Source organism: Cuculus canorus, chromosome 2 (genome assembly GCF_017976375.1).
Source record: "Cuculus canorus isolate bCucCan1 chromosome 2, bCucCan1.pri, whole genome shotgun sequence".
Classification (NCBI taxonomy): domain Eukaryota; kingdom Metazoa; phylum Chordata; class Aves; order Cuculiformes; family Cuculidae; genus Cuculus; species Cuculus canorus.
In genome coordinates, this window is record NC_071402.1 from 151,169,317 (window position 1) to 151,194,565 (window position 25,249).

At 35.1% G+C, this 25,249-nt stretch overlaps 1 protein-coding gene across 1 annotated transcript in view; it reads right to left on the bottom strand.

Annotated features, from left to right (window-relative positions):
* Positions 1 to 25,249, bottom strand: part of UBE3C (ubiquitin protein ligase E3C) — a 79,319-nt gene that overhangs the window by 46,101 nt on the left and 7,969 nt on the right. Inside the window, exons 2-13 of the mRNA XM_009558309.2 lie at positions 21,982 to 22,035; positions 19,182 to 19,256; positions 18,567 to 18,713; positions 17,670 to 17,785; positions 15,659 to 15,816; positions 13,393 to 13,546; positions 12,418 to 12,638; positions 11,982 to 12,136; positions 10,402 to 10,589; positions 3,029 to 3,115; positions 2,198 to 2,355; positions 1,425 to 1,657 (exon numbers count right to left, since the gene is read on the bottom strand). Coding sequence (XP_009556604.2) covers positions 1,425 to 1,657; positions 2,198 to 2,355; positions 3,029 to 3,115; positions 10,402 to 10,589; positions 11,982 to 12,136; positions 12,418 to 12,638; positions 13,393 to 13,546; positions 15,659 to 15,816; positions 17,670 to 17,785; positions 18,567 to 18,713; positions 19,182 to 19,256; positions 21,982 to 22,035 — 1,746 coding nt within the window. The remainder of the gene's footprint in view (positions 1 to 1,424; positions 1,658 to 2,197; positions 2,356 to 3,028; positions 3,116 to 10,401; positions 10,590 to 11,981; positions 12,137 to 12,417; positions 12,639 to 13,392; positions 13,547 to 15,658; positions 15,817 to 17,669; positions 17,786 to 18,566; positions 18,714 to 19,181; positions 19,257 to 21,981; positions 22,036 to 25,249) is intronic.

A 25,249-nucleotide genomic window follows, 5' to 3' on the forward strand; every position in this document is an offset into this window, starting at 1 on the left:
AGTAACTTGAGATTTTACAACTTTATGACTGACACCAAAATATCATCAAATTCAACTGAAATGCAAGAAGCTTATCAGAAGATTAACTAAATATTACAAACTAAAGAGAAGAAACAGAAGATGGCGTGATATAAACTGTATACATAAAAATACCCCTGGCGTGCCATCCTTCTTAGAAAAACAGATCCATTGAGGTTTTTAATTGTGACCTTTAAATCGAAAGTTTATTTGGCAATTTAAAGACAAGTAATTAAATTAAATTGTGCAAACATATATTAGATCAATCTGCGCAAATTACAAATTCAGTGGTGCATTAGGACTGTATTCAATGCAATCAAAACATTATCAGTTACTCTCACTGCTATTAATGCTTATGGTCGTAAGTGAAATGTGTTGTAAAATCAGGCAGAATAGGCTGGATAGCTGCTATCTTAGACTTGTAGAATGAATAAGCATTCCTTAATTAGCCCATCAGGTTAAGTGCAAGCCTTAATGGTCCTTTCCTAAAGTCTAGCATGACATCTTTCTCCAAACATGGCCAAGAAGAAAGTTCCATTAGCAATATTAATACAAGCTTAGTTGATCATTTTCATTCAATTAACTTCTTTCAATTAAATAGATAGCTTGACAAAAGCAATGATAAAAGACCTGAAGGGACAGCTGATGACTCGAACTGAACATTAGTGTGCGAGAGGTCACCAGTATTAAACAGACTGTAAATCTAACATTCAATTTGGAAAATGCATTTCTTCAGCTCCCACTTCTTTAATGAGCAATTCTAGCTGACTAGATGTGTTTGCTGCAGAATTTTCACGACAAGTCAAGCACTCCTTTTTTTCGGCAACGGTCCTATTAGATTTTTTTCCTGCCAATGTTTCCAGCTTCTCTTAACTCATGTCTTAGGTAGGATGCCATGGATAAAACCAGCAGAAATACACTGGTAGAGATCCAGAAGGAGCATTCATTAAGTCTGCATCTGCTAAGCTGGATTCACGATCCCATTAGTATTCCAGCAAACCCAAAAGAGTACTACCAGCATGGTACCAATTTAGTGAAGCCTCTGATACAGAAGTAAGTATATTATTCCGCAAGAATTTCATACCTGAAGTTATAATGACATGCTTAAGTAGCCTGCTGAATGGGCGTTCAGGTTAAAATCTGCATTCTATACAATAACTTTTTTATAAATAGGATAAGCAAGAAAATTTAAGAGTTGCCAGAAGGAAAAAAAAAATATTACAGTCCTTAGAACTTCTGTTACTCAAAGCGTAGCGTATACACCAAAAAGCAACCTTCAGAAATCCATATTCCTTGTAAGAACTGTGTTGAGTATAATCAGAGAAAATTATACATACCTGCTCTCAGATCTTCAGCAGCAGCCTGCAAATTTTATTTATGTATGTTCTGAAAATTAAACAATTTACCTTGAATAACTGAATCCATCTTTTTTGTTCTGTCTGTATGCACTGCTGCATTTCTGTATTTTTTGTTACTCCAACGCTTCTAAACGCTGCAATGTATTCCTCACGAACCTCTGGTTTTGTTTCTGGGTAAGCCAATTTGATGATTCCTAAACATGCATCTCGAAGGCAGCGTGATAATATTACAAGCTCTTCTAGTGTGAAAGGCATCATTGATGATTGTCTTTGACCTACAACTACATAAAACACAAGTTTCAATGTCTTTAAACAAATTTTTCCTAATAATTTTGTTATTAAAAACACACTCTATTTCATTGGAACATTAATATTCACACAGCAAATCTAAAGGTAGACAAAAGAAATATCCAAAAAGAGAATGAGTACACATTTATAAAGGCAATCAGGTCTTGTAATTATTTGCAGTCACAACGACCTTAATCACAGTATTCTCTTATTCTCTCTTGTGATTCCTGCTATGTTAATTTTTTACATTAGAGTTCAGTCCAGAAGAACTTCACTCATGTTAAAATCATCATGATTGAAGTTCCTCCCTATCAGACCCTGGACAGCTGAGTTCCCAAGGTGCAGACCAGCTATTCTTCCTCTTTCTTCCAAATGCAATCACCACGAAAAAGCCAGCTGACAGCTGTGTGCTCAGCAAGCCAGCCCAGAAGAGCCCTCCCCACAGCTGTCAGCAAATCATTGCCCAGGGAACTCCATAGCCTTACACAAAACCATTCTGCACAACACTGCTATTTCTTTTGCTTGAAACTCACCTTCTATTGGATCACCAAAGAACTCATTATCATGAATAGAAATAAGCGAATGACTAAACAAGGAACTAAAAAGGTAGAAGAGAGGGATAATTCGACTAGAGTCTTCTAAAGACATTGGAGAGCCTCTTGAAATCACTTGAAGGAGTGGCACCATTGACCTTGAAATATAAAATGCAAAGTTAAAGAGATGGTTAATTAAATACTCTAAAATTTAAAGTAGTAACTTCAGCATCCCAGAAAAAGTATTTATCAGTAGCTACTACAGCAAAATAAGGACAGCACTCCGAGTTTAATAACTACTATTTCCCATTCTTGCAAAATAAGATTACTCTTTGTAAGTTCTTGTCACTATAGTATCTGAGTGTATATAAACTTTTACGTTAATTATTACAGACTGCAGATAGTTTATGGTTTAGAACAGAGACATGAAGCATGTCAGCACAGAACAGATCTCTAGGTCTAATGCCTCAGTTCCTGGAAACATGCTTCTGTTGCCATCAATTTCTTGACTAGTCAAAGTACACAAGATAAAACTCACATACTTGGGATGAAGTACTTGGACCTTCAGTGTCATACTGATTCTAGTAAGCATTCCAAAAACTACAAAACATCCATCTTAATTAAAGATTTTATTTAGTCACCTGTAATTATTCACAACTACCCAATTCCTAAGATTTTTCTGTTTTATAAAATCACAGGAGCTAAGTAAACATTAACAGTTTTGTTTCCAACTTCCACGACCACTGTGATACTCTCAATTGTCTCACTCTTCTTCACTAGATGCACTCTACTTTAACAAAGACTCAGTTTCAGAAATGGTATCATACATACCCTGTAATCATTCGTGTAGTCATTGAAGATATCAAATACCAAAGATGCCTCAGGAATCTGGCATTAAAGGCTAAACTATAAAGAAGCCTGCAAGAGGAAGTTCAAATAAATTTTGTCTTCCAAAATACTGTATTCATAAAACACTTCTGTAAGAACTTTTCTGTCAAGCATTTCTCAAACATTAACAATTCAAAATTATTTTTTCAAGACAGACGTTCTTATTCTAATTAAACCTGGTGAAAGTCTCAAAGCTGAAAATCAAGCATATGAATCCTTATACCTGAAATATAGTTTGCATTAACTCAGCAACAAACCAAACAATACAGGCTCAAGTTTACAGTATTCCACAGAACTAGACACACATTAAATAAAAATAACATATGCTCTGAGTTATTTATCTGGGATTTTAAAAAATTCTAATACAGAAAACCACACCAAATTGTTAACAGGTCACTTCTGTGGTTCTGACATTTACAAAACAGAAATAGATTAGAATATTTCTACGCTACAAGCAATTACTGATTTAAAATTATGTAGCTATTTTACTGTTATATTCTGCATGGCAAACATAAATATAACAACCTTAATGGAACAATGTCTTTGAAGATTGCTACTCATACACATAAACTAATCTATCTATAGACAGGAAACAGTTTACACACCTGTAAAAATAAAAGTGTGTGTTCACAAGTCAGTTATATACAGGACAAACCTTAGCCACATTACTTCAGACATGATTACAACATGATAAACTTTTTATAGAAATGAGAAATAAAAAGCTTCCTGGAATTAAAAGACACCTCCCAGCTTATTTTTCCCTCTGCAGGAAGTAACATGTGTGATAAAACATCATTTGAAACAATTCATGTCTTTGAGGAAACCAAATGGGATTTGACTGACTACACTGACATTTTTCGGATTCTGAAGAATTATATTCAGTTAGCTATCCTAAACGATAATTTCCTAGGTCTCGTAGTTACTATTAAAATAAGTAAATTAAAACAGATACTGAGGTCCATAGAGGAGCTCTCAGAGGTCAACAACCTCATAATATCAAAACTCCCTGCACACAAGAGGTAGGAAGGCTGGAAAACAGGAGCAGGAAGGGTAGACAAGAACTGCTACTGCCTGAAAAAACCCAATATTTATTACAGACCACAGGGATATATTAAAATTTGCCAGACAGCAAAAGGAAAGGAAGCACATATTTCATTACAGAAAAAAGTAAAGTATCAGTAAACACAAACATTTGAAAATGGTTTGGCTTAAGCAACAACTCATCTAAAGACAAAACCAAAAAACCCACAAGAAAACCTATACACAGGATCACAAACAAATATGCACAAATACGCCTCTGGGTCCTCCATACTGCCTGCAGAAGCCCCCACAGGCTTTTTTTTGCTATGGATGCGCTCATTTCACATGCAAGTCACACAGACAAGAAACTCTGCAAGGATAAAATAGCAGTAGGAAGGGCAGAATTCATCAGCAAACAGAAAGGATAGTTTCACAGGTACACAGAGTTGTGGAAATAGCATGAGAGGATGCAGAAGAAAGGAAAATGAAATATTAGCAGCCTCTTTTTTGCAGCATGTATTTGTTGAAACACCACTCCTCTTGTTTCAAAATTCTTGGATTTTAAATGCATAGCTTGGTACTCTTAAAAAGAGCTGGGAGGTTCCAACATTGCAGAAGTTGCATGTTCATGATCATTACTCAATTTCAATCAAGTCTGAAGTAACTGCAGCAAACACCAGTTTAAGATCTTAAAGTTCTACTGTAAAATTAATCTCAACTTTAAATATGTGGAATTTTTGAAAAAAATTAAACCTGAATTTGATACATGGGAATTTTACTTCCTTCTAAAGCCACATTATTTTGACATCTGGGTGGAAATTACGCATTATCATTTAAGGAAAGGCTTATTATATCTAGCTAATTCTTTGTATTTTAATGTTTAAACATCTGAATTATAGCTCAGATGTCTTGGTTTCTGAAATGAGAAATTTCCTCAGTGACCTTCAGTTTTCAGACTCATATTTGAAATGAAAAGTAATTTGGCACAGTGCCACTAGGTCTCATAGGGCCTTCCAAGTAAAAACTTGTTAATTTTACAATCATCCCTGGAAATTATGTAATAGTTTTAGCAGAAATGAACAAACATTATGGACACTGAACCTATCATAATGTAATTCATTTTTTTGTTCTAGTAACATTCAGCACTAATGAAGGGAAAAGAAGGACAAACCTTAAGAGCTTATAATAATAACCTTTGTCTAAGTTTTAGCCATTTTTATTCCATATCCGCGATTCAGGTAGTCAATTGTAGCAACTGCTATATTTCATGGCCCGATTCCAGAAATGCTAAATGCATTCAACTTTCACATTTCCCTTCCCTGAAAATCTACTTAAACACCAAAACGCAAATTTGGTAGAAGATGCTATGATACAGCTTATTTTGTCAATACACCTATGAAATACGAAGCAGATGAACTCATGAATTCTAAAGTTTCCATACTGTTACCAAAAAACAAACAAGAAACTGCAAACTAAATACAGGAGGGTGAATTAGGCCTTGCAGTACAAAACTTCTACATCACTGGATTCACCTGAAATACAATCCATTGTGACAGGAAGGAGAGCAGAAACAACCTACTGCCAGTCACTCTAGGTATAGAGAGTAGAAGATAACAATTGTAGCAAAAAAAAAAAAAAACCACAAAAACCACACACGGAAAGGAAAGTCCTATCTCTGCAAAAGTTCAAAAATCGGCTGTACTGAAAAGTTTTTGGCTACGCATTGAAAAAAAACATGAAAAAGCCTAAAGAAATTAAATTTCAAAAATTTAAAGTTAAAAAAATAGATATTTGAGAATTAAAATAGGTCAAAAACTGCCTCATTTTTTGTCTTTTTCTTTGGCAGAGAAAAGATGTGTATCTGGTAAAAAACAGCATTTCCAGGTAGAACTACATTAGAATGACACAGCGCAGAATAATAATTCCTAATAAACTGCAGCAAATTACAGGGACAACTTATATATCCTGAGGACAAAGCATTATCAATCCACAAAGTTTAGAGATCAGTTAATGTAAACCTTTACTGTCCATACAATATCGATCACTTTTTCCTTTGAAGAGAAAAAACCACAAACAATAGAAACCAACAAGATTAGACATTATTTATTTTTATGCAAATTCTTATAATCTAACTCAGAGGTTTGATTTTCAATACTTGCACTCTTCTAAAAACAAAGTGCCTAGAGTTTAAACTCTGGCTTTTCATTCATTCAATCTGGTGCTTCTGCATTTTCTTGAAAAATCTCACTACATACCAACCTCCTTGTCGTTATGAGATCATTACATGTGGTTTTATATAGTTGATTCATTAATAGATTTTCTGTAAAGTTTAATAGTCAGATTTAGCACTGTAGTTTGAGACAAGAACCATTTTTTAACTACCAGAAAGATAAGCTCCTTTTAAGTGGAAAAATGCACACCGTCTCAGCCACAGGCTATGACAGAGTTAAATTGACTCCAGAGATTTCTGTTAAGTATCTGTTTTAATCATACCAAATTGAATTATCTGCTCCCGAACATAGGTACATAGCAATCATTTATTTAGAACATTGTTTCTCTCTGTAGGTATCTAATTGTCCACAAAGGCCACATGATTTATGTGTACTTGCCAGAATGGTATTTTGGGCACCTCTGGTGTAAAAAAAGTGTCAAATTCCTCCTGCGCAATGGGACAGATTAAATGACCCATTAAGCTTAATTTAGTTGAGGCACCACTACAAGTTAATTAGTTAAAGGCAAGATTTTCAGTCTAGGTCATAAATTGGGCCCAGTTTCCCACTGAGACCATTTAAGTTAATGAAGAGAATACGCTAGAATGAGAGGAGCTCATACAGCCTGTGAAAGGTCAGTGCTGCCAGGGCAGTGGATTTTGGCACTTCAGGACTGCAAGGTGTCACAGGTACGAGACAGCATGCAAAGCCATTGTTAAATTAACTACGCCACTCTTTAGGCTGCTTTATGCTTCTGCTTCTCTTCATATTGAACAAAGAATACAAAGCAAAGCTTAAAAAAAAAGTAGAAACTCAATATACAATGATTCTGGTTTTAAGAAAAACAGCGCGAGAACATTCCTTAAAGAATTACTAAAATAGCCTTAAGTAAAGCCTATAGATTTTCAGCACATGTATGAACACAGGCTGCTCATATTACACCAGAACGTCGGCTTTCCAAACAGTTTTCAAGCACAGGTTAAGATTAACATTACATTAATTAAACGGTAGTAATGTATAGTCACTATGAAACTGTTAAATCAAGATTAGCAATTACTCTGAGGCACTAACCAGACGGCTGATAGCAACTCAGTACAAGCACAGCTTGCATTGCTATTTAATATTATGCAGTAGTGATAACCTAAGGCCCATGGTATTATATTATGCTCCTAAGTATTTTGCAGAAACAGAATCTACTATTTATTTAAAGTACACTTTTGATGGACAAAAGCCTTACAAATCTCTTTACAATTAACCAGACGGCTGATAGCAACTCAGTACAAGCACAGCTTGCATTGCTATTTAATATTATGCAGTAGTGATAACCTAAGGCCCATGGTATTATATTATGCTCCTAAGTATTGTGCAGAAACAGAATCTACTATTTATTTAAAGTACACTTTTGATGGACAAAAGCCTTACAAATCTCTTTACAATGAAAACTACAATGCAAGACTCATGCTTTTTTTTTTTTTAATAACTGTATTGAACAATATATATCAGCTTTACAGCGGAAAGATAAAAGCCCTGCCACCCTGAAAACAAGTACGATTCCTGACAACTTCATTACAAACAGGATTTTATTCTACACCTCTCATATGGCTTACAGAACACTAGCTACAGCTATGGCTTTCTAGTCTGGTGGGCTTTTTTCTTTACAGAATCAGAGAGGAACTGTAGGAAGCTAGCTTCTGCTGCGCAAAACTATATTGTAATTTAGGTATCTTGTTCTTTCTCCCTTGGTCTCTGTTGCAAAACCAAAGAAATCACTGAGCTAATACAGCAACATCGATGTTCCTAACACTATAAATCATCATCATCGGTGAAATCAAAGATGTAAATGAGCCATCAGAACAAAAAGCATTCAGCTTTAACGAAAGGACATAAGTCTATACTATGAGTTTCTTACTTGTTTTCAAGAAGGGAAAAAATCTCAGAACTGTTAAAAAAATAGATATTTGTCATTTCCTTCCTTCCAAAGCCTGTGTTAGCCTTAGTCTAATTTTCTTTAGAGCTACTGAAAAGTTATTTACAGTTATTACTCTTTTTTTAGCATCCCACTTTGCAGGTCTGCAGCCTTTATGTTTTTAATTATCATTTTCTATTACAGTTGTAAATGCTGTTAAATACACAAAGTCTTTGTAATAACCTTCTGTATCTTTTAAACAATTTCACCCAGTATGTTTGCAAACAGAAAATAAAGGAGCATTTCTGAACTCTTAGAATACATTAAAAATAATTTTCAATAAATTATTCCTGCTTAACTATTTCCTCATGGTTTAAGTAAATAGATAAAGTTTACTTAGAATAGTAAACAAATTAAAAATTAGTTTTAAAATGAAGCATCTTTCAAAAGACTGTCATGAAATTATACAAAATCATTTTGGCAATTAAAAAAATCAAATAATTTCAAAAAGTGGAAATTCATGAAGAAAAATCTTTCTTTAACTGTCTTTTGAAATGGCACAATCTTTACTACCTTTAAAACAGGCATCACGTGTCCTTTGAAAAACACTCAAAAACAAAAAGTGTAGAATAGATGCTTGGTAACTCCAGTCAGGCTTAAAACGCACTGAGAATAAGACAAAAGATTAGGACCCCTGACACAAGGATGCTTGGCAAAGCCAACACTTAAGATTGACTTGCAAGTCAGAACCACTAATTAAATGTCTACTTTAATTTAGACCATTAAAGTAATGCCATTGGTATTACTGACACAAATCTTAGTAATCTCTACTACTTATTTCTGAAAATCAGTAACTTTAACTATTTTGGAGCTATTCAAAAGTTAAAATTCATAAATTGCTCTCTATTATAAGACAGTGCATAAAACTTTCATAACTCCTGAATTTAGCCACTGTTTAACTAGCTTGTTATCACAAATAACTGCAAAATCCCAATATGACTTCTTAAAGGAAATACATCCCACACTCACAGAATTAAAGTTCTGTGTGACTTCTTTATTCATTAAACATCCTGTTCGACACAATTCACCAGCAAACCTGAAGTCAAAGCAGTGATGCATTTAAACTCAGTAATTACTATCCAAGGAAATGTACTACTTGCAACAATATAGCGGACATACTAATTCAACTGCTGCTATGATCTTCAGCTCTCACATCCTGCTCTAATGCAATTAGTCTACAAAGAACTAATTACCCTAATCGAGCAATCACAGTTTCAATGACATCTTACTTCCTGTAACAGCTATAAACACCACTGGGCTAAGATAGCACCTAATTAGTTTTCTGTATCACTGTTTACAATGCAGTTTGAATTGATTATGTTTACAACATTCCCTAAATACTTACTTTACTACCAGCAACTACATACTTATTCAAAACTACCTGTACCAGAACACTGTTAATACTTATGGGTCTTAGTCTGATGACAAAAAGGTCAAAAATCTTCTGTTGTTACTGACATTGTCGTTTGCAGTCTTTGTAAAACAATGCTGTAGAAACAAACAAGTCTGTTTTCTCTGTCTTGGGTGCCAAAGTCCTTCCCAAATAACAACAGCGATTTTCAACAGTCAGGAATCATTTTAGTTTGTGGCAGCAGAGATTTTGGCTATACATTAAAAAGAGTAGAGAACAAGTTGGTTTCAGTGTTCAGTGAGCTACAGAGGCTGTGGAATCCATATCACAAAGTATTCAAAACAAGCTAGACAAACTCCCGCTAGGATGACACTTCACACTGCCTCTGAGCAAGAGAAAGGATAAACTTCTTTCCAGAATCTCTGCAAGCCCTATTGCTGCGTGATTTTCTAATCACAAACACTACCTGTTCCACAGTCTTCAGTGTGGTGATGGACTACTAACTTATTTGTGACTCACTAAATGAGCCAAGAGCATACAGTTTTGGATTCAACATGTACTCCAAAGATGACATAGGGAAAGACGAAAAATAAGACACAGAAAGGATCCACTCTTTGGTTTGCCTGGAATTATTTAAAAGCTGAAATTCTTATTTAGTTCACTGATCATAAAACACAGAAAAAAATCCACAAAGAATTTAAGAAAAGTTTATCTAATAAAACCAATTTTAGATGTAGTGCAGTTCAACATCACCATTATTTACACTTGCCTGACTTTTGGCACCATCATTCGGTGTTGTACCATTAGCGTGTGGCAGATTGATGCCATCAGCGTAAAAACCTCTTCACTAGCTGAATCTCTCCAAACCATATTCAGTAGAGTGTTCGTCTGCTGCTTTGTATCCAATTTCTTTAGACACTCCTCAGTTATGTACTGAATTGATATTCTCCCATCACCCTACAAACATATCAAAGAAAAATTTACTTTAAGTCTTTTTAATGATCCAGTATCCACTTTAAGAAAAAAAAAAACACTTCAGAACTTTACTAGAACATAACGTTTTCTTGTACAATAATTAAAGCACAAGCACATATATATTAGCATTCTTAGAAGTATGAGACCAACTGAAATCCCTAGGGTAGGCAACTGTTGCGTCCTGGTATTGATCTTTTCACTTACACTAGTGAGAAAGACTCCCTTTAATGTAAGCACTTCTGCAACACTTGGATTAAGTATTTTATTCACACTGTCTCAGTAGTGATTTTGGTAATGTTAACATACTGCATGTAAGTATGGCCAAGTAAGAGATTGCATGTATTCCCCAGTAGTATGGCTCCTTATAAGAGGCCACTCTCCATATTGAGGTCTTAAAAATACTGCATCTTTCAGTAACGTACATCACTTTACATGAACTGTAAGTAGGCATTATAGGAACAATATCTCTTAGAAAAGTTGGTACACTTCTGCTTTCAACACTTTACCAAGAAAATGCCAGGAAGCCTGAGAATGCCCAAGAGAGACAGAAATACAGAATTCCCAGCTCAGTGTGGGGAGGCAAAATAATCTATAAGGCTTCCTTTAAAAAAAAAAAACTAATCATAAGCACGGTGATATATCACACATTCCACAAGGAAAGACTGCAGTTTGCATAAGTCCTTTGAGTGGTAGTGCCTTTTAAGAAATTATTATATAAAGGTCAGAAAGAAACCATTGAATTTACTTCTCCTACTTTGTTGTTCAAAGCCTTAATTTGAATGTTAGGAGGTCAAAGTTAGCATGGATTCATGCTCCTGGTTGAAGTTTAAACTGCAGCGAAAAATTCTTTTTATAATATAGTCTCTGTACAGAATTATAGAAAGCTCTGAAGGCTTTTATGGTAGCGGATATATTTAAATACAGAGCTACTTCTACAAGGTAATGAATGTAGCTGAACTTGTAATATGTTCAGGAGAAAAAAAAAAGAAAACACGAAGTTGGCAGATCAGATTGGTAAGCTCCATAACATCTTGGCATCACCACCGATTTCAAGAGTAATACAGAGCAATACAGTTTCTGTAAAATACAAATTTAAAGAAGGGAAATTTAAACTTTTTTAATTAAATAAAAGCTCTCTCCTTCAGCAGACACGCTATCTGTACTTTAGGATTTCTTACTGCAGTAAGGGGTTTGTTTTTAATGTAAGCAACCAGTTCCCTTTGCTTACAGTGAGCAGCCGTCTACTTTTAAGAAATAAACATGCTTCCTTCTACACATAACTAGAAAAATACCAGACTTACGGTGATCATGTTTTGGCTTAGACTTGCTGCTGCTATAATACAAATTCATTCAAAGGAATTCTGTACTGCTTACTGGTGTAGTCGTCATATTACTGATCTCTTCATCCTCATCTTCAGAATCACTGTTTGCATCTTGACAGTTTGTACCAGCAGTAGACACAGGCAGCTGAGAGAGAAAAGTCTGGAGAACCCTCAAATACACAAGAAGTCCTTCCTCTGACAGGGATCCTATAGCACATACATTGAGATAAAAGATCGCCAGCCAGACCACACTGAACTGTAAAATATATTTTACTAGAAATACCCAACCAAAACCCATCATGACAAGTCTTCCCAAATGTATTTTTTACTGAAAGGATAAGAACAGATAATAAAGCAGACTTCTCCAATACTTTTATCAAAAAATGTCCTTTTTGCTTGGCAATTAACCACATTGTGGAAATAAGTAACACATTAACTCAGAAAAAAACCCAACAATTAATTGGTCATTGGTCATTCAGATTTCTCACCCAAATATGTTTCTCCAACTGTTAATACAAAGTAAAAAAGCCATGGGGCTTGATCACCACTTCTTGAACATCCACTTTCTGCTAATAATAGTGCATTCAGAAAGAGTTCATAAGGGAAAATGGTCTGCACATCAGCAAGCGCTGGAATGATGAAATGGAATATCTGATCTGTAAAAGGTGCTGCCAGAAACTCCTCTGTGAAGGCTGCAAAAATCTGCTGCCTGAAAAGAAGAAAAAATGTCATTACAGAAAATACAGGCAACATTTCCCACTATTATATGCATGGAATAACAGATCAATTTGCCAGGTTGAATGTGTCCATCAAGAAGACTGTGCTAATGAATCAAATTTCTTTAATTTCTCAAAAATTAAGTTCTTATGCTACATCCTTTCCCTGATGTTCTTACATGTAATTTTATCATTTACACTTTACATGAACTCACAGAAAACTAACTTGAAGTTAAATTTGTTTATAATCTTGAAATTTAAAAAAAAGCACAATTAGTCTTTTTCCTCCAAAACACTACTCTAACACAAAGCACTATCACATGGGATATAACCAGTTTGATTTTTTCCATCTTTCTACATACCTGACTTTCTGCTTGTAAGCTATGACTTAAGTTATTTCTCTCCCTAAACCTCAGCTCCTGTCATGAAGTTTTTAACTCCAAAATTCTTTTCATCTGCCCTTAGCTCCATCTCTGCTCTCATCTAAGCTTTTCCACACCTGTTCCCACATACTGTGATGCCTGCTATTCTCTGTGCTGTTTATTGTAGCCTTCAGCATTTTATTGCCTTTTTCTTAAACACACCTGAAATTACATTGTTTCATCAACGTACAGCATTATCAAAAAATATTATAGCAAATAAATCAACAAACTGCACTGAAAGAATAGCTAGAGACTTAACAACAACAAACTGCATCTTTGACAATAGAGAGCATACAAATATCTAACATTTAAACATCTAATTTACCTTGAACCTTCTGGACAGGAGCTATATGTAAAGTGCAATGGCTTCAGAACATTCTCCAGAAGTATTTTTGCAATAGGGACTCGAGAAACATCAGAATACTCAATACTTGAGGGAAGCTTATTATTAATTAACAAATAAAGCGATTTGTAGTAGCCTGCAAATAAGAAACACCACTTCTTACATACAGTATTATTTTTCTTCTTTTCCATATAAAATAGCAGATACAGAGAATATTAACTTGAAAAATACTTTACAATGCATTCCAAGAATCTTCATGTCATATTCACATAACTAACAGGTTATACCAGCAACCTCTTTCAAAACACCACTTCATAAAATCATATCTAGATAACTTCATTCAGAGTCAGTTTGATTTTCAAAGACTGATTGCTCCTGCTGATGATATTTTTTTTAAGCAACGACCTACGAAAAATATGTTCTCTTCTCCAGTGAGTGACTCTAGTCATGTTTGACAGTTGTCCTTCCACCCGCTCTTTCAGAAACCATGACTATTTCTCTCTACTCTAAAACATGACTGCGTCACACAGGTAAGAGTCCCGTTGGCACAATGTCTTGATTCTATAAACATCTTGCCTGAGCAGGCTGAAGAATACAATTACTGTTTCCGAAACAGGGATCTCTCAGACAGTAATAAAATGCATTACCACCCAAGCAATGAAGACACATATTTAGGGTAACCTATTTTTGTCTCACTAAAGGACAAAGCGAATCACATGATTTCATACCTTCAAACCAACTTTCTTTTGCTCAATGAACTCCTAAACTAAGACACAAGTTCCACCACTACAGGAACTATGCATAATGTTGCATCATTGAAAGGTTCAATCTAAGACCATTCATTGGGGACTACATAGTTTGACATACAATGCAACAAGAGGAAGTCACCATAAAGGAATAACTTAGCAACATCAACGAGACACACATGGAAAACAAATTACATGCAAAAGCATATACTAATAAAAGCTGATTACAGATTATTTATAAATTAACCATAATAAATTATTAGAAGACAGAACATTTGAAGTCGCACACAACTGCTTCTTTTTGTTATTATAAAGCACTCAGAAAGCTGAATTTTAAAAAAAATTTTAGTCCAACCTCTTGATAAACTTAAATGCATCAGTTGTAAGTACCGAATATTAAACTAAAAGAACAAAAACATAAGTATTTTGGAAGATATATTATATAGCAAGCAACGAGACAAATACAAATACTTCTATATTTTTGCTTATGCCTAGGCAAGTAAAATAACTGTCATCTGGAATAATTTTCTTATTACTCTATATAAGTACAGTAATAAGAGTGTACAATAAGAGTAATTTTTTTTTCTCATAGAGGCTTCAATACATAGTACCTAAAACCAAATCCTTCACCACAGGGTAAGACAGCCAAGTCCACTGAACGCAATTTAAAACTTATAAACACAGATTTATTCCAGCAATTAACTAACAAATTGGAAGGTGCTCTTTTTACATTTTACACCAACGACACTGGATCACAGATGTTTATTTCACAATGTTTTTATCTTTTCTCTCCATCCACAAGTCTTGCAAACTCCTGCTACAGTATCAGAAAGCCAAATTAATTTTTTGCACATCTCCCAAAGGCAATAAAGTTTCTTCGAGACAAAATATAATTTTGGTGATAACTACACAATTCATTAACTTCCAGTGTGTTTGCACAGGTGTAACTGATTGCAGCTTAGCAAACAGTTCCGCTGATGATGGTACAAGGGAAATAAAAGCCAGGTCTCCGTCTCTTTGCTAAGGTGTCTCTCATCTTGGCAGGATGAAAAGGTCATGTCAATTTGCAATAATAATGAATGTTAGCAGTAACAGAGACCAGTACTGCCAAACATTGGCCAACTTTTACACATATGAAACTCATATCTGCCATGGGCTGTGTGCCCATGTGCATCAGTTTGTGTTTAACAGCTACTGGAATAGAACTTTTGTTAGTAAGCATCCACTTACACTCAAAATCTGTGGTAAAAGTCTGTATAAGTAACTTGGTAGAATATTCAATTTATAAATAAGATTTCCAAAGAAATCAAACAGTAACTTCTGAAGCAGTGATCTCCTCACAAGCAAAATATCTATCTAATATATAGGTTACTGTATGCAGTACTTAATTAATTGTGTCTGTAGCAAAGGCAAAATTTGGTTAAACAACACAATCCTCAAGTATTACATATCCTGTTTCATTTTTCAGTATTTTCCAAAACTTCTAGTTCCTAACTACTCACCTTTTTGAACCATGTAGTGCAAAATTTGTTCAATTAATGATGTCACATAGCTGACATCTTGTAAAACAGGCAAATACGTATTCTCAGATGAAAATACCTCAAGCATCCTCATAGGAAGTGCAACATTCAGACTGTCATCATTGCAATTTTGCAATAGCCTATAAATGAAATTAAAATTATTTAACATGATATTTCTCACCACAGGCACATACACACTGATTTAAAAGTAAAACTACAAAAAACTTTTCACAGTCACCTTAAAATAACTTATTTCTACTTGGTTTCCAGTGTTCTCAGTAGTTTAGCTACATCCTTTTGTTGGCCCCTTTATAACAACAATTCCTGAATTTAGAGTTTCTATGAATATGTCACACTCTCTTTAAATCCTACTAAATTCTCGCTTTCAATGACTTGAAAGTTCGGAGGTCTACTGCATGAACTGGAAGAGAGGCAAACAATAATATGTGCTTTTCTAACGTGTATTACTACTCATATGGAAAATGAAGTCATGAAAGCCCCAGAGCAATATGGGCTGTGAACAAACACTGGGGAACGTCATATCTACAACTAGGGCAATATGTGCTTGATTACAGACTGAAACATTAAAAACACAATCATCCACATTCTTTCAGCAAATTGCTTATGAAACAACTACCAGTAACCACAGAAATGAATATTAAGAGCCTGTCTAGAATTAAAAGGACTTGTTAGTATGAGATACATACAGGCATAGTTGCCGTAACAATGAGCTTTCTTTCCCAGTCATTCAAAAAGACAGGACCTATCAGCAAACTTATTTTGACTTCATAGCTAAGACATTTCACTAAAGATACTTTTGACAAGATGTTTTTTGCAGACTTAGCTGCATTCAAACTACCAATTTTTGCTATGATATTACACAGTCACCTTTTTTTCCGTAGCATCAAAAGCTACAGCTTCTTATGAATCTGAACTTATCCCAGGCAAACACTTTTTTGGCTACCTGTCCCATTACTCGCTTACTGGGCTTTTGCAGAAAATTTAAGTCGCTCAGAAAGCAAGTATAGACAACCACCATCATGCTGCAAGGTGAAGTCAAGAGCAGCTTCTTCCTTCATCCTCCCTATACACAGAAGCAGTGAAAGCTCTTCCACTACTTTTTTTTCCCACATTAGACAGTCAGAAAGGGAGAGTGGAAAAACCAACAGAACTGCATTTACAAAACCACAATTTCAACTGTAGTAAAAATGTACAATTCAGTCCAATGACACTACAGCTGTGTTCCACAGAATGTGGACTTTAAAGCTCGGCACTCAAGACTTCTTTAGTAGCTGGTGTCACTGTTTATTAAACATACAGCATATACAATAATAATACACGATTTAGTGACTTGAATGAACCAGTTTTCTAAAAAAGCTTCAACATAAAAGGAAAAAGAAACTACTGTAAAGCTCTGGAGAGTAAAACCACTTCACATTATTGATAAGAGCAAATGTAATGTTTTCTAAGACTAAGCTTTAGCTCCTAGATATTCAAGTCACCTTGAGAGATCTACCTTCCTGTGATCCTCCTACTACAAAAACATAAACGTACTGCTGAAGCCAGTAACATAACTGCTTAACATGCCTTAGATGTTGTTGTTAATAATAATAATAATAATAATAATAATAATAATAATAATACCTTCTAATCGCTATCACTTCCCAAGAAAACCTTTCAGTCTCCTCGGATATTGTTAAGCATATCACTACATGCAAACAGTTAGGAACATACATTAAGGTTAAACCTAGGCAAAGGATCTCTTAAGCACATGTTGAACCTGAGACTCAATGGAGCTTAAGAACATCCTGCTGTTCTTACATAGGAAGAGGTATACTATGCTACAGCCTACACATATATTTAACATAAACAATCCTCTCCATAAAATAAACTTGCATATAATACTTCATCTACTGCAAAATATAAGCAAACGACTGCCCAACATCATTTCTGAACACCTTCTAGACAGTAGCACATAGGAAAAAGAAATTACCTGCAACACAGCCCCAACAGTCTTTTTATTTGGAATAAGCAAGTAAGTCTGTCTGGACCATCCAACTGCTTAACAAACTGAGAACTCTGTTTAATTAAATTCTGACACATCCATACCTAGGAAAAGATACACATGACTTCACTGTTTATAATTACAAGTTATATTATTTATTGCAACACAGACAGTAATATTTTAATCCTTTTTTGGATACCTTTAGAGGACTTAAAAAACATAATCATGCTCAGCTAATTAAAAAAAAAATTACACAAGAAATGAAATGACTGCCAGTACTAAACTTTCAAAGTTAACACTGAATTACACTCGCAAATAATTTTACTCTTACAACAAATGTATCTGGGTTTTTTGTTTGATTTTAAATAGCCATAATTCCTTATGGATTTATATGATAATGACCATTATCAATACCTTTTATGAATCATGCTTACTGGTACACTTGGAAAGTTCACAGTGACTTTGCAATGATACATCAGCATTACTGACCAGTGAAGGGGAAAAAAAAAAAACTAAATCCAAACACTTTAGGAACGACTAGAGGCCTAAATGGAAAATACTGTTCAAAAGTTCAATTCTAACAGAAGTATATTATTTTTATTAAATTACTTTGAATACTGCACACAGGATTTTCCAAGGCCTCATTTCACAGATTTTGCACTTGCATGTGTACACACGTATAAAATCTAATTTTAACTTATTCTGTCTAAACATAAAAAAGCAGAGTAGAGGAGACTGCAGGCCAGCAAAAGCCAGAATTCTTAAATAAGTTTACTAAAGCGGTCAAAGTCTTTTGCATCTCTTCAAAAATCTTCTAAGTAAAAGAGTACTTTAAAAGTGCATGAAATAAAATTACTACATACCAAAGTATGTAAGAATACTCACCAAACGCTTAGAATCCTCATTCTGTCTATAGAAAAAGAGCAACTGACGCACTAAAAGGGTCAAATTAGCTCCATTAGCAGTGGAAAAGGTTCCTCCAGATTGGGCCAAATTAGCACAGCGATCAAATTCACTTCTTTGGATAGAGTACTTAAAAAAAAAATAAGGAACATATCAATATATCAGTAATGATTATGAGTTTAAACAGAGATGCAAAACTTTAGAAGAAGTGTAATTTCAGTTTCCCATCCAAAGGTAGCAAAGTAGTAAAATGAATACAAAACATTTGTTAAGAGATCAAAACATACACACAATATCATAGTTAAAGCTATAGTTGCTTTCTGCAATTCATAAAGTACACATTGCAACAAGTGCTGTTTTTCAAGCACGGAATATCACAAACATTTCCATATAGTTTATTCAATAAATATTAGTGAATTTAAATAATATTAACTTTCTTAGAGCAACGTACCCAACAGCAGCTTAGAAATAACATATTTTTGACTCAAACTACCACCTGAGTCATACTGGGGAAAAGTTTTGCTGTTTTATTATTAGTAAGTCTCATTTTCAGCAAAACTGTACTACATCTTTCTAAATAGATAAATAAATACATACTTGATTATTTCTGTCTCTGTACCCTCTTACGAATGATTGGATTATTATTGCATTTTTCAGCCTCCGCCTTTCTTCCTGTATAACAAAGCGAGAAAACAGAAATCAACATTATAGAACTGAGTAATTTCTACAATTTTATCAAATATATTTGTATACTAAAGAAAGTTTTTTAATTAAAATTAAGCACTAGTCATTAGTAAAATAAAGTGTTAATATTAGTAAAACAAATCATGCAGAAAGTAAGTGAAAATTTGTCGTTAATATATTGCAAAAGAATTTTTAACACTCAATAAGTATGCAATACTACTGAAATAAAATAAGCATTTGTATTTTATTAGATAAAGTCTAAATACTAAAATATTGAAGAAGTCCTTAAATTCAACGACACCATTCTTCCTTCCGCACAGACGAGCTGACACTGAAGACTTATTTATTTGTTTCTATTTAAATAATATATCAGTATTATGAGGCTGGTGCAGTTGAGATGTGGGGGAAAAAGATAAACCACAAAAAAAAAAAAAAAAATCAATCTTTTGGAGACGCTCTAAGTCTAGGAGTCCAACATGGAAATTAATATAAATTCTTGCTCTCTCCTCCAAAAGTGACATATAAAGCGAGTCATTTTATGTCTTCCTCAGTAACTAAAAAGAGCAGTTAAAATCATCCCTTTACAATGGCTCGCTTTCTGAGGAACTGAAAGCCAGCTGGCTTCAGGTACTATGGAAAGAGCACTCAGAGATTCCCCCTGACAACACCCCCAGCATATCCCACCACAATAAATGTCTAAGGGAAGTGGCTACTGTAATTATGTTTCTAATAATGTCCATATAGTTTCTTAGGCGATGAAAGAGGGAAGCACATAAAATAGCTGCTCATGAACCTAGAGCTACTAAGCAGTGGTAGAGGACAGGAAAGTAGGAAGATCAAGAGCAGAAATCAGAGAAGTCTGCTTTGAGAAATTTTAAGCTAAGCAATCCTTGAACTGCAATAAGCCTGTAATTCTGAGGGCCACCAAGCAAAGCAAAACACAAAAATGTTTTTTAGAAATTTCATTCAAATACATTTGGTAAAGTTCACAAGAGCTTGATTTCTAATTTACTGTGCAATAAAGACACATCAAACTGACCTTAATCTGAACTGACTAGAGAAATACCAGAAGAATTTGCTATCTAATGCCTTTTTTATTGTCCTTGGAAACCCTAGTTCCTGAAGAAATTTCTCTGAATAAGCATACACTCGAGAGACTCTAATTACTGCTAAAGCATGGACCAAAAATCAAAATTTTGATAGGCCAAAGGGTATCTTTCACCCTAAAGCATTTAACAGTAAAAGTGCAAAGTAGGGGGCAAGCAGGAGAGAGCAGGAGAGGCACTGTCACTTCATAATCATAATGTAATGCTCAACTAAAAAGTATGTATATTCTCCTTTACTCTAGATACAGGTTTTATCCTAAAATACATAACTATCAATTAGTGACCCATAACGGCAAAGGTTTTAAGTCTGAGGTCACTGCTAAGCCTCTGCTGAAGGCATTTTTTTAAAAGCCATAACTAATTTTATTCTCAGAGGAGTAATTCATTTAGTGAGAATCTCATCTATGTCACAGAAAACTGTTGTATGTGTGTACATACACAGATATGAATGACTGCACCAGCTTTGCAGCAAAGAATTAAGCAAATGAGTAGGTTATTTTCCTATATGGCAAAAGCTAACAAAGTGCAAATCTTTTTTGCATATGTTGGTAAGGACTCACTGATCATAAATGTTATTTGTAACACAGCATTCTCAACTAACTGGTGAAATCCTAGTAACTTCATATTTAAATTTGATTCATAATTATACACCTAGGTCGGAAATTAAAAAAAGCAGTAAGCGTACTCAGAAGCAGAGGAGTCATTGCAGAACCCCCATTTAAACTAGCAAGGGTCAAGCACATCTTTAAGAGGCAAACAGCTGTTTCCTTGATTAGCATGGAAACTACACTGCTACCTTTTTTTAATCACTTCTAAGACCAAAATTGTTTCTACTCCTATCAGAGGGGAAAAAAATGACAAAAAGAACACATTTACTTTAATTCTCTATTACTGATTTTTGTTTTCTACATTATATTGCTACATATATGAACGTTTTAAAACAGGTATTTTTCCTTTCAATACCTATTCCCCCTTTGCATTATTCTAAACCGAATCACCCACGGCAGTAAGCTTTCACCACAAACCATCGTTAAGATTTCCTAAACCCTCACACATCAGCCTCACAATTGCTTCTCTTTGCCCCCCAATTATCTTCTGATTTCAAAGCACTTTACGATGTATTCAACTATCACTGTTCCAATTCTTTCTCCATAGAACTGAGACCCACATTGTGGAAGTGAACTGTTGAAGGACATCCAAAAAAAAACTGAACAGAACCAGGATCAGATGACAATTTCCCAACACCAACCCACAGTAACAGATTATGGACAAGGCAAAAAAAATGCAATTTACTATTCAAATACCTGTCTTTTGTCAATAAAGACTAGATCAAATGAGCTCCGAAATAAAAGGAAAAATTCCATTAGCACCCAGTGCATGCTAAACTACCTTCTTCTGAAATGAAAATCACTTCTGGGAAGCATCTTAAAAGCAGTCAAACAGTTTGTCAATTCTAGTATAGCGAGAGACTATGTCAAACTTTCGAACTGAAACATAACATTTCTGAACTAAGTATGACTGCAGAAGAATAAAGTACTCGGGACTGTAAATGCTACTACATCAAAGAAAAATCCAGTGTGCATGCAAACGCCTACAGTCTACTTTACCTCTCGTTTTCTCCTTTCTTCCTGAGTACGATGCAGGAGAGAAGCCTTTTCTTCCTATAAAGCACAAATAATACATATTTTGAAAATACAACTGCATTTTCATTTCAACACAATTCAAACGTGTTCTTGATATTTAATCAAGACTTCACTTTTGGGATTGTTCATAGTATGTAATACCTAAACCACTGGAGAAACACAAGCGTTAACCATTTTCCACTCTTACCAATACCTGTAACACAACCCTCTGAAAAGTGCAGAGATAGAGGGAAGCTATGTAAAAAGAAAATAGGCAAAGAGCAGCAAACCACACTCATCCCTATACAGGTTTGTGTTTTCAGCATCCCAATAATCTAGGCAAACATCACCCATTTACAAAAGAAGAAGTTGAAACAGGGTCCCAATCCTACCAGGTAGCACTAAATGTTTATCGAGTGTTTTCCTTGCTTAAAGCATACATAACTCATTGACCCAGGTGCGTGAAGCAGGTTGTGGCGTGCTCAAAGTAACCACATACTATTCCAAAGCCCCATGCCTTTGTCTTAACTTGCAAAAAAGCATTAAGCTCTTAAATTTACTTATCCATTTCCTCAAAATCTGTCCGGAAAAGATGTCAAAACAGACTTATAGAACATAAATGGTAGGAATTTCTTTCTTTAAAATGTGAACTCTTCACCCAAATTAGAGGGCAGGTTTAGAAACACAGATTGGTTTGGGTTGGAAGGGGACCTTAAAGATCATCTAATTCTAACCCCCCGTAATGTGGAGGGACACCTTCCACTGCATCAGGCTGCTCGAGGCCCCATCCAATCTGGCCTTATGTTGTGGATTCCAGAGCTGGACACAGTATTCCAGGAGGGGTCTTACAACAGAGGAACAGAGGGGCAGAACCACCTCCCTTGCCCTGCAGGTCACCCTTCTTTTGACGCAGCCCCAGGACACAGTTGGCCTTCTGTGCTGCAAGCGCACATTGCCGGCTCATGTAAAGCTTCTCATCGATCAGCAGCATAGTCACGATTCTGTTCCTGCATGTTTCTATCTATGTGTGTCTTGTGAGCAGCAGTATTATTGGACCTGCAATATTTTTTTAAAGATGGGATGTACTTACCTGACTATTTTATTCTTTGTCTTAAGACAGTTCTTCTATTGTATTTAATTTATATTTTAACAACTTGGTGTTTTTCTTTACAAATATGCAAAGCAAGTATGCGATATTGACTAAAAACTTAAGAGTTTCATTCTTTTTAAAAAAGTGAATTGGTTTAAAAAGTGCTCGCTTTCAAGACCCAATTCCTGATCTCTGCAAAGCTGGTGATACAGTGAGGATACAGTAACCTCTCAAAATACTTAGTTATTCGGTTTTGATAAGCCCTCTGGCTGCTAATTCTCCTCTATCTACTAATCTCTTGCATTTACTGTGTTTGTATTTTTTTGTACTATTGTCTCCTTCAAGCAAATGTAGCAATTTGTCTTCCCTGTTCTTTACGTTCTTTTGCTTTTTCTTTCAACCTGCTCTGAAATGTAAGGACAAATTCAGCAACATTACTTCTAAACAGGAATGCTTTCTACGTGCACTGCCTGCAGAATGAAAATCTCCAAGCACACTGTCACTCTGATCTCTTCCAAACAGGAACATTTTACTAACTTCTTTAATGCATTTGGTATCACCTGTTTAAAAAGCAGTAAACTATTTAAAAAAAAGTCCTGAAACTTAAAGTCATCTATTGGTTTTTTCTTAACTTAGTACACGGTTTTGTGTTTTTTCTGTGTGAGCAGTCACAATCTCTTGCCTCACATTACCAAGCATGCCTGGAGCCCTTCCTTCTGCTTGAGTCGAGATATCCATGTTATGTATGGATCTTGTTAACGTTTGTTTATAATGTGTTTAACGCATGGGGAAAAAAAATCTGTCTTTAGAGGGTAGTGCCTGTACTTAGTGGTGTCTTTGGTCATAAATATTGTCTTTAGAGGAAAGATGGTTAACCTTGTGGGATTTTTTTTTCTTTGTGCTTGCTCCAGTAAATGATCGGAAATAAAACCTGAATTTCAAATTTCTTTTTTACATCTGTTTTTCGTCCTGTCTTGGTGGTCTGCATTACAGTATTTTAAGTCTTAAAGAAACTAGAACCGTGCTTTTTGTCATCAAAAAAGAAATGCAGAAGTTCTGCCCTCAGTTTTTGTATCTGCAGACAGACATTGAAAATGTTCCAGCACAGTTGTTTTAGATGTGGTGAAATATTTCATAAACATTTGTTTGCCTACTTCAAATTTATTTTTATATATTCAAAAATGATACATTTTCAGCTTGAGAGTGTTTTATTTCTTAACTTCTCTAGATTAAGTGTAGGGAGAAAAAGGAAGTAGACATATGTGTCATAAAAGCAAAAAAGAAAATAGTTGCCTTAAATATATCATCTGGATATAGACTGGATCTGGGAAAATGCCAGGCTAGTTTCTACTGTTACTGTCTGCAATGGGAGCCGAATAGTCTGCATAAAGAAGAAATTATTTTGTATATTTCCTTGGAAACTACACAGAGCTATCCAGTAAGAGATTCCTGCAAATAAACATTACTTATATTTTATAATCTATGTGTACTGATTTAAGATTGTGGTTGTAAAGCTAATGCACAAGTTTTGTATTGTACTTGTATTGTCCTTCAGAGGACTCATGAATAGTAGTCTTTTCCTTTTCTCTATTGGAGAAGTCACTGTCTTGAAAGTTTCTGTCTGTAGCCTTAGTTTCATAGAATCATAGAATGGGTGGGTTGGAAGGGACCTTAAAGATCAGCCAACGTGGCCTATAACACCTCCAGGGATGAAGCATCCACGACTTCTCTGGAGAACCTGTGCTAGTGCCTCATCACCCTCACAGGAAAAAAAATTCTTCCTAACATCTAATCTAAACAGTTAAGGCCAACTGTATTCTGGGCTGCATCAAAAGAAGCGTGGCCAGCAGGGCAGGGGAGGGGATTCTGCCCCTCTATTCATCTCTTGTGAGACCACACCTGGAGTGTTGTGTTCAGTTCGGGAATCCTCAGCATAAGAAGGATATGGAATTTTTGGACTAGGTCCAGAGGAGGGCTACAAGGATGATCAGAGTGCTGAAGCACCTCCCACATGAGGACAGGCTGAAAGAGTTGGGGTTGTTCCACTGGAAAAGAGAAGGCTCTGAGGGGAATTTATAGCAACCTTCCAGTACCCGAAGGGGGCCTAAAAGAAAGCTGGGGAGGAACATTTACAAAGGCAAGTAGTGATAGGATCAGCAGGAT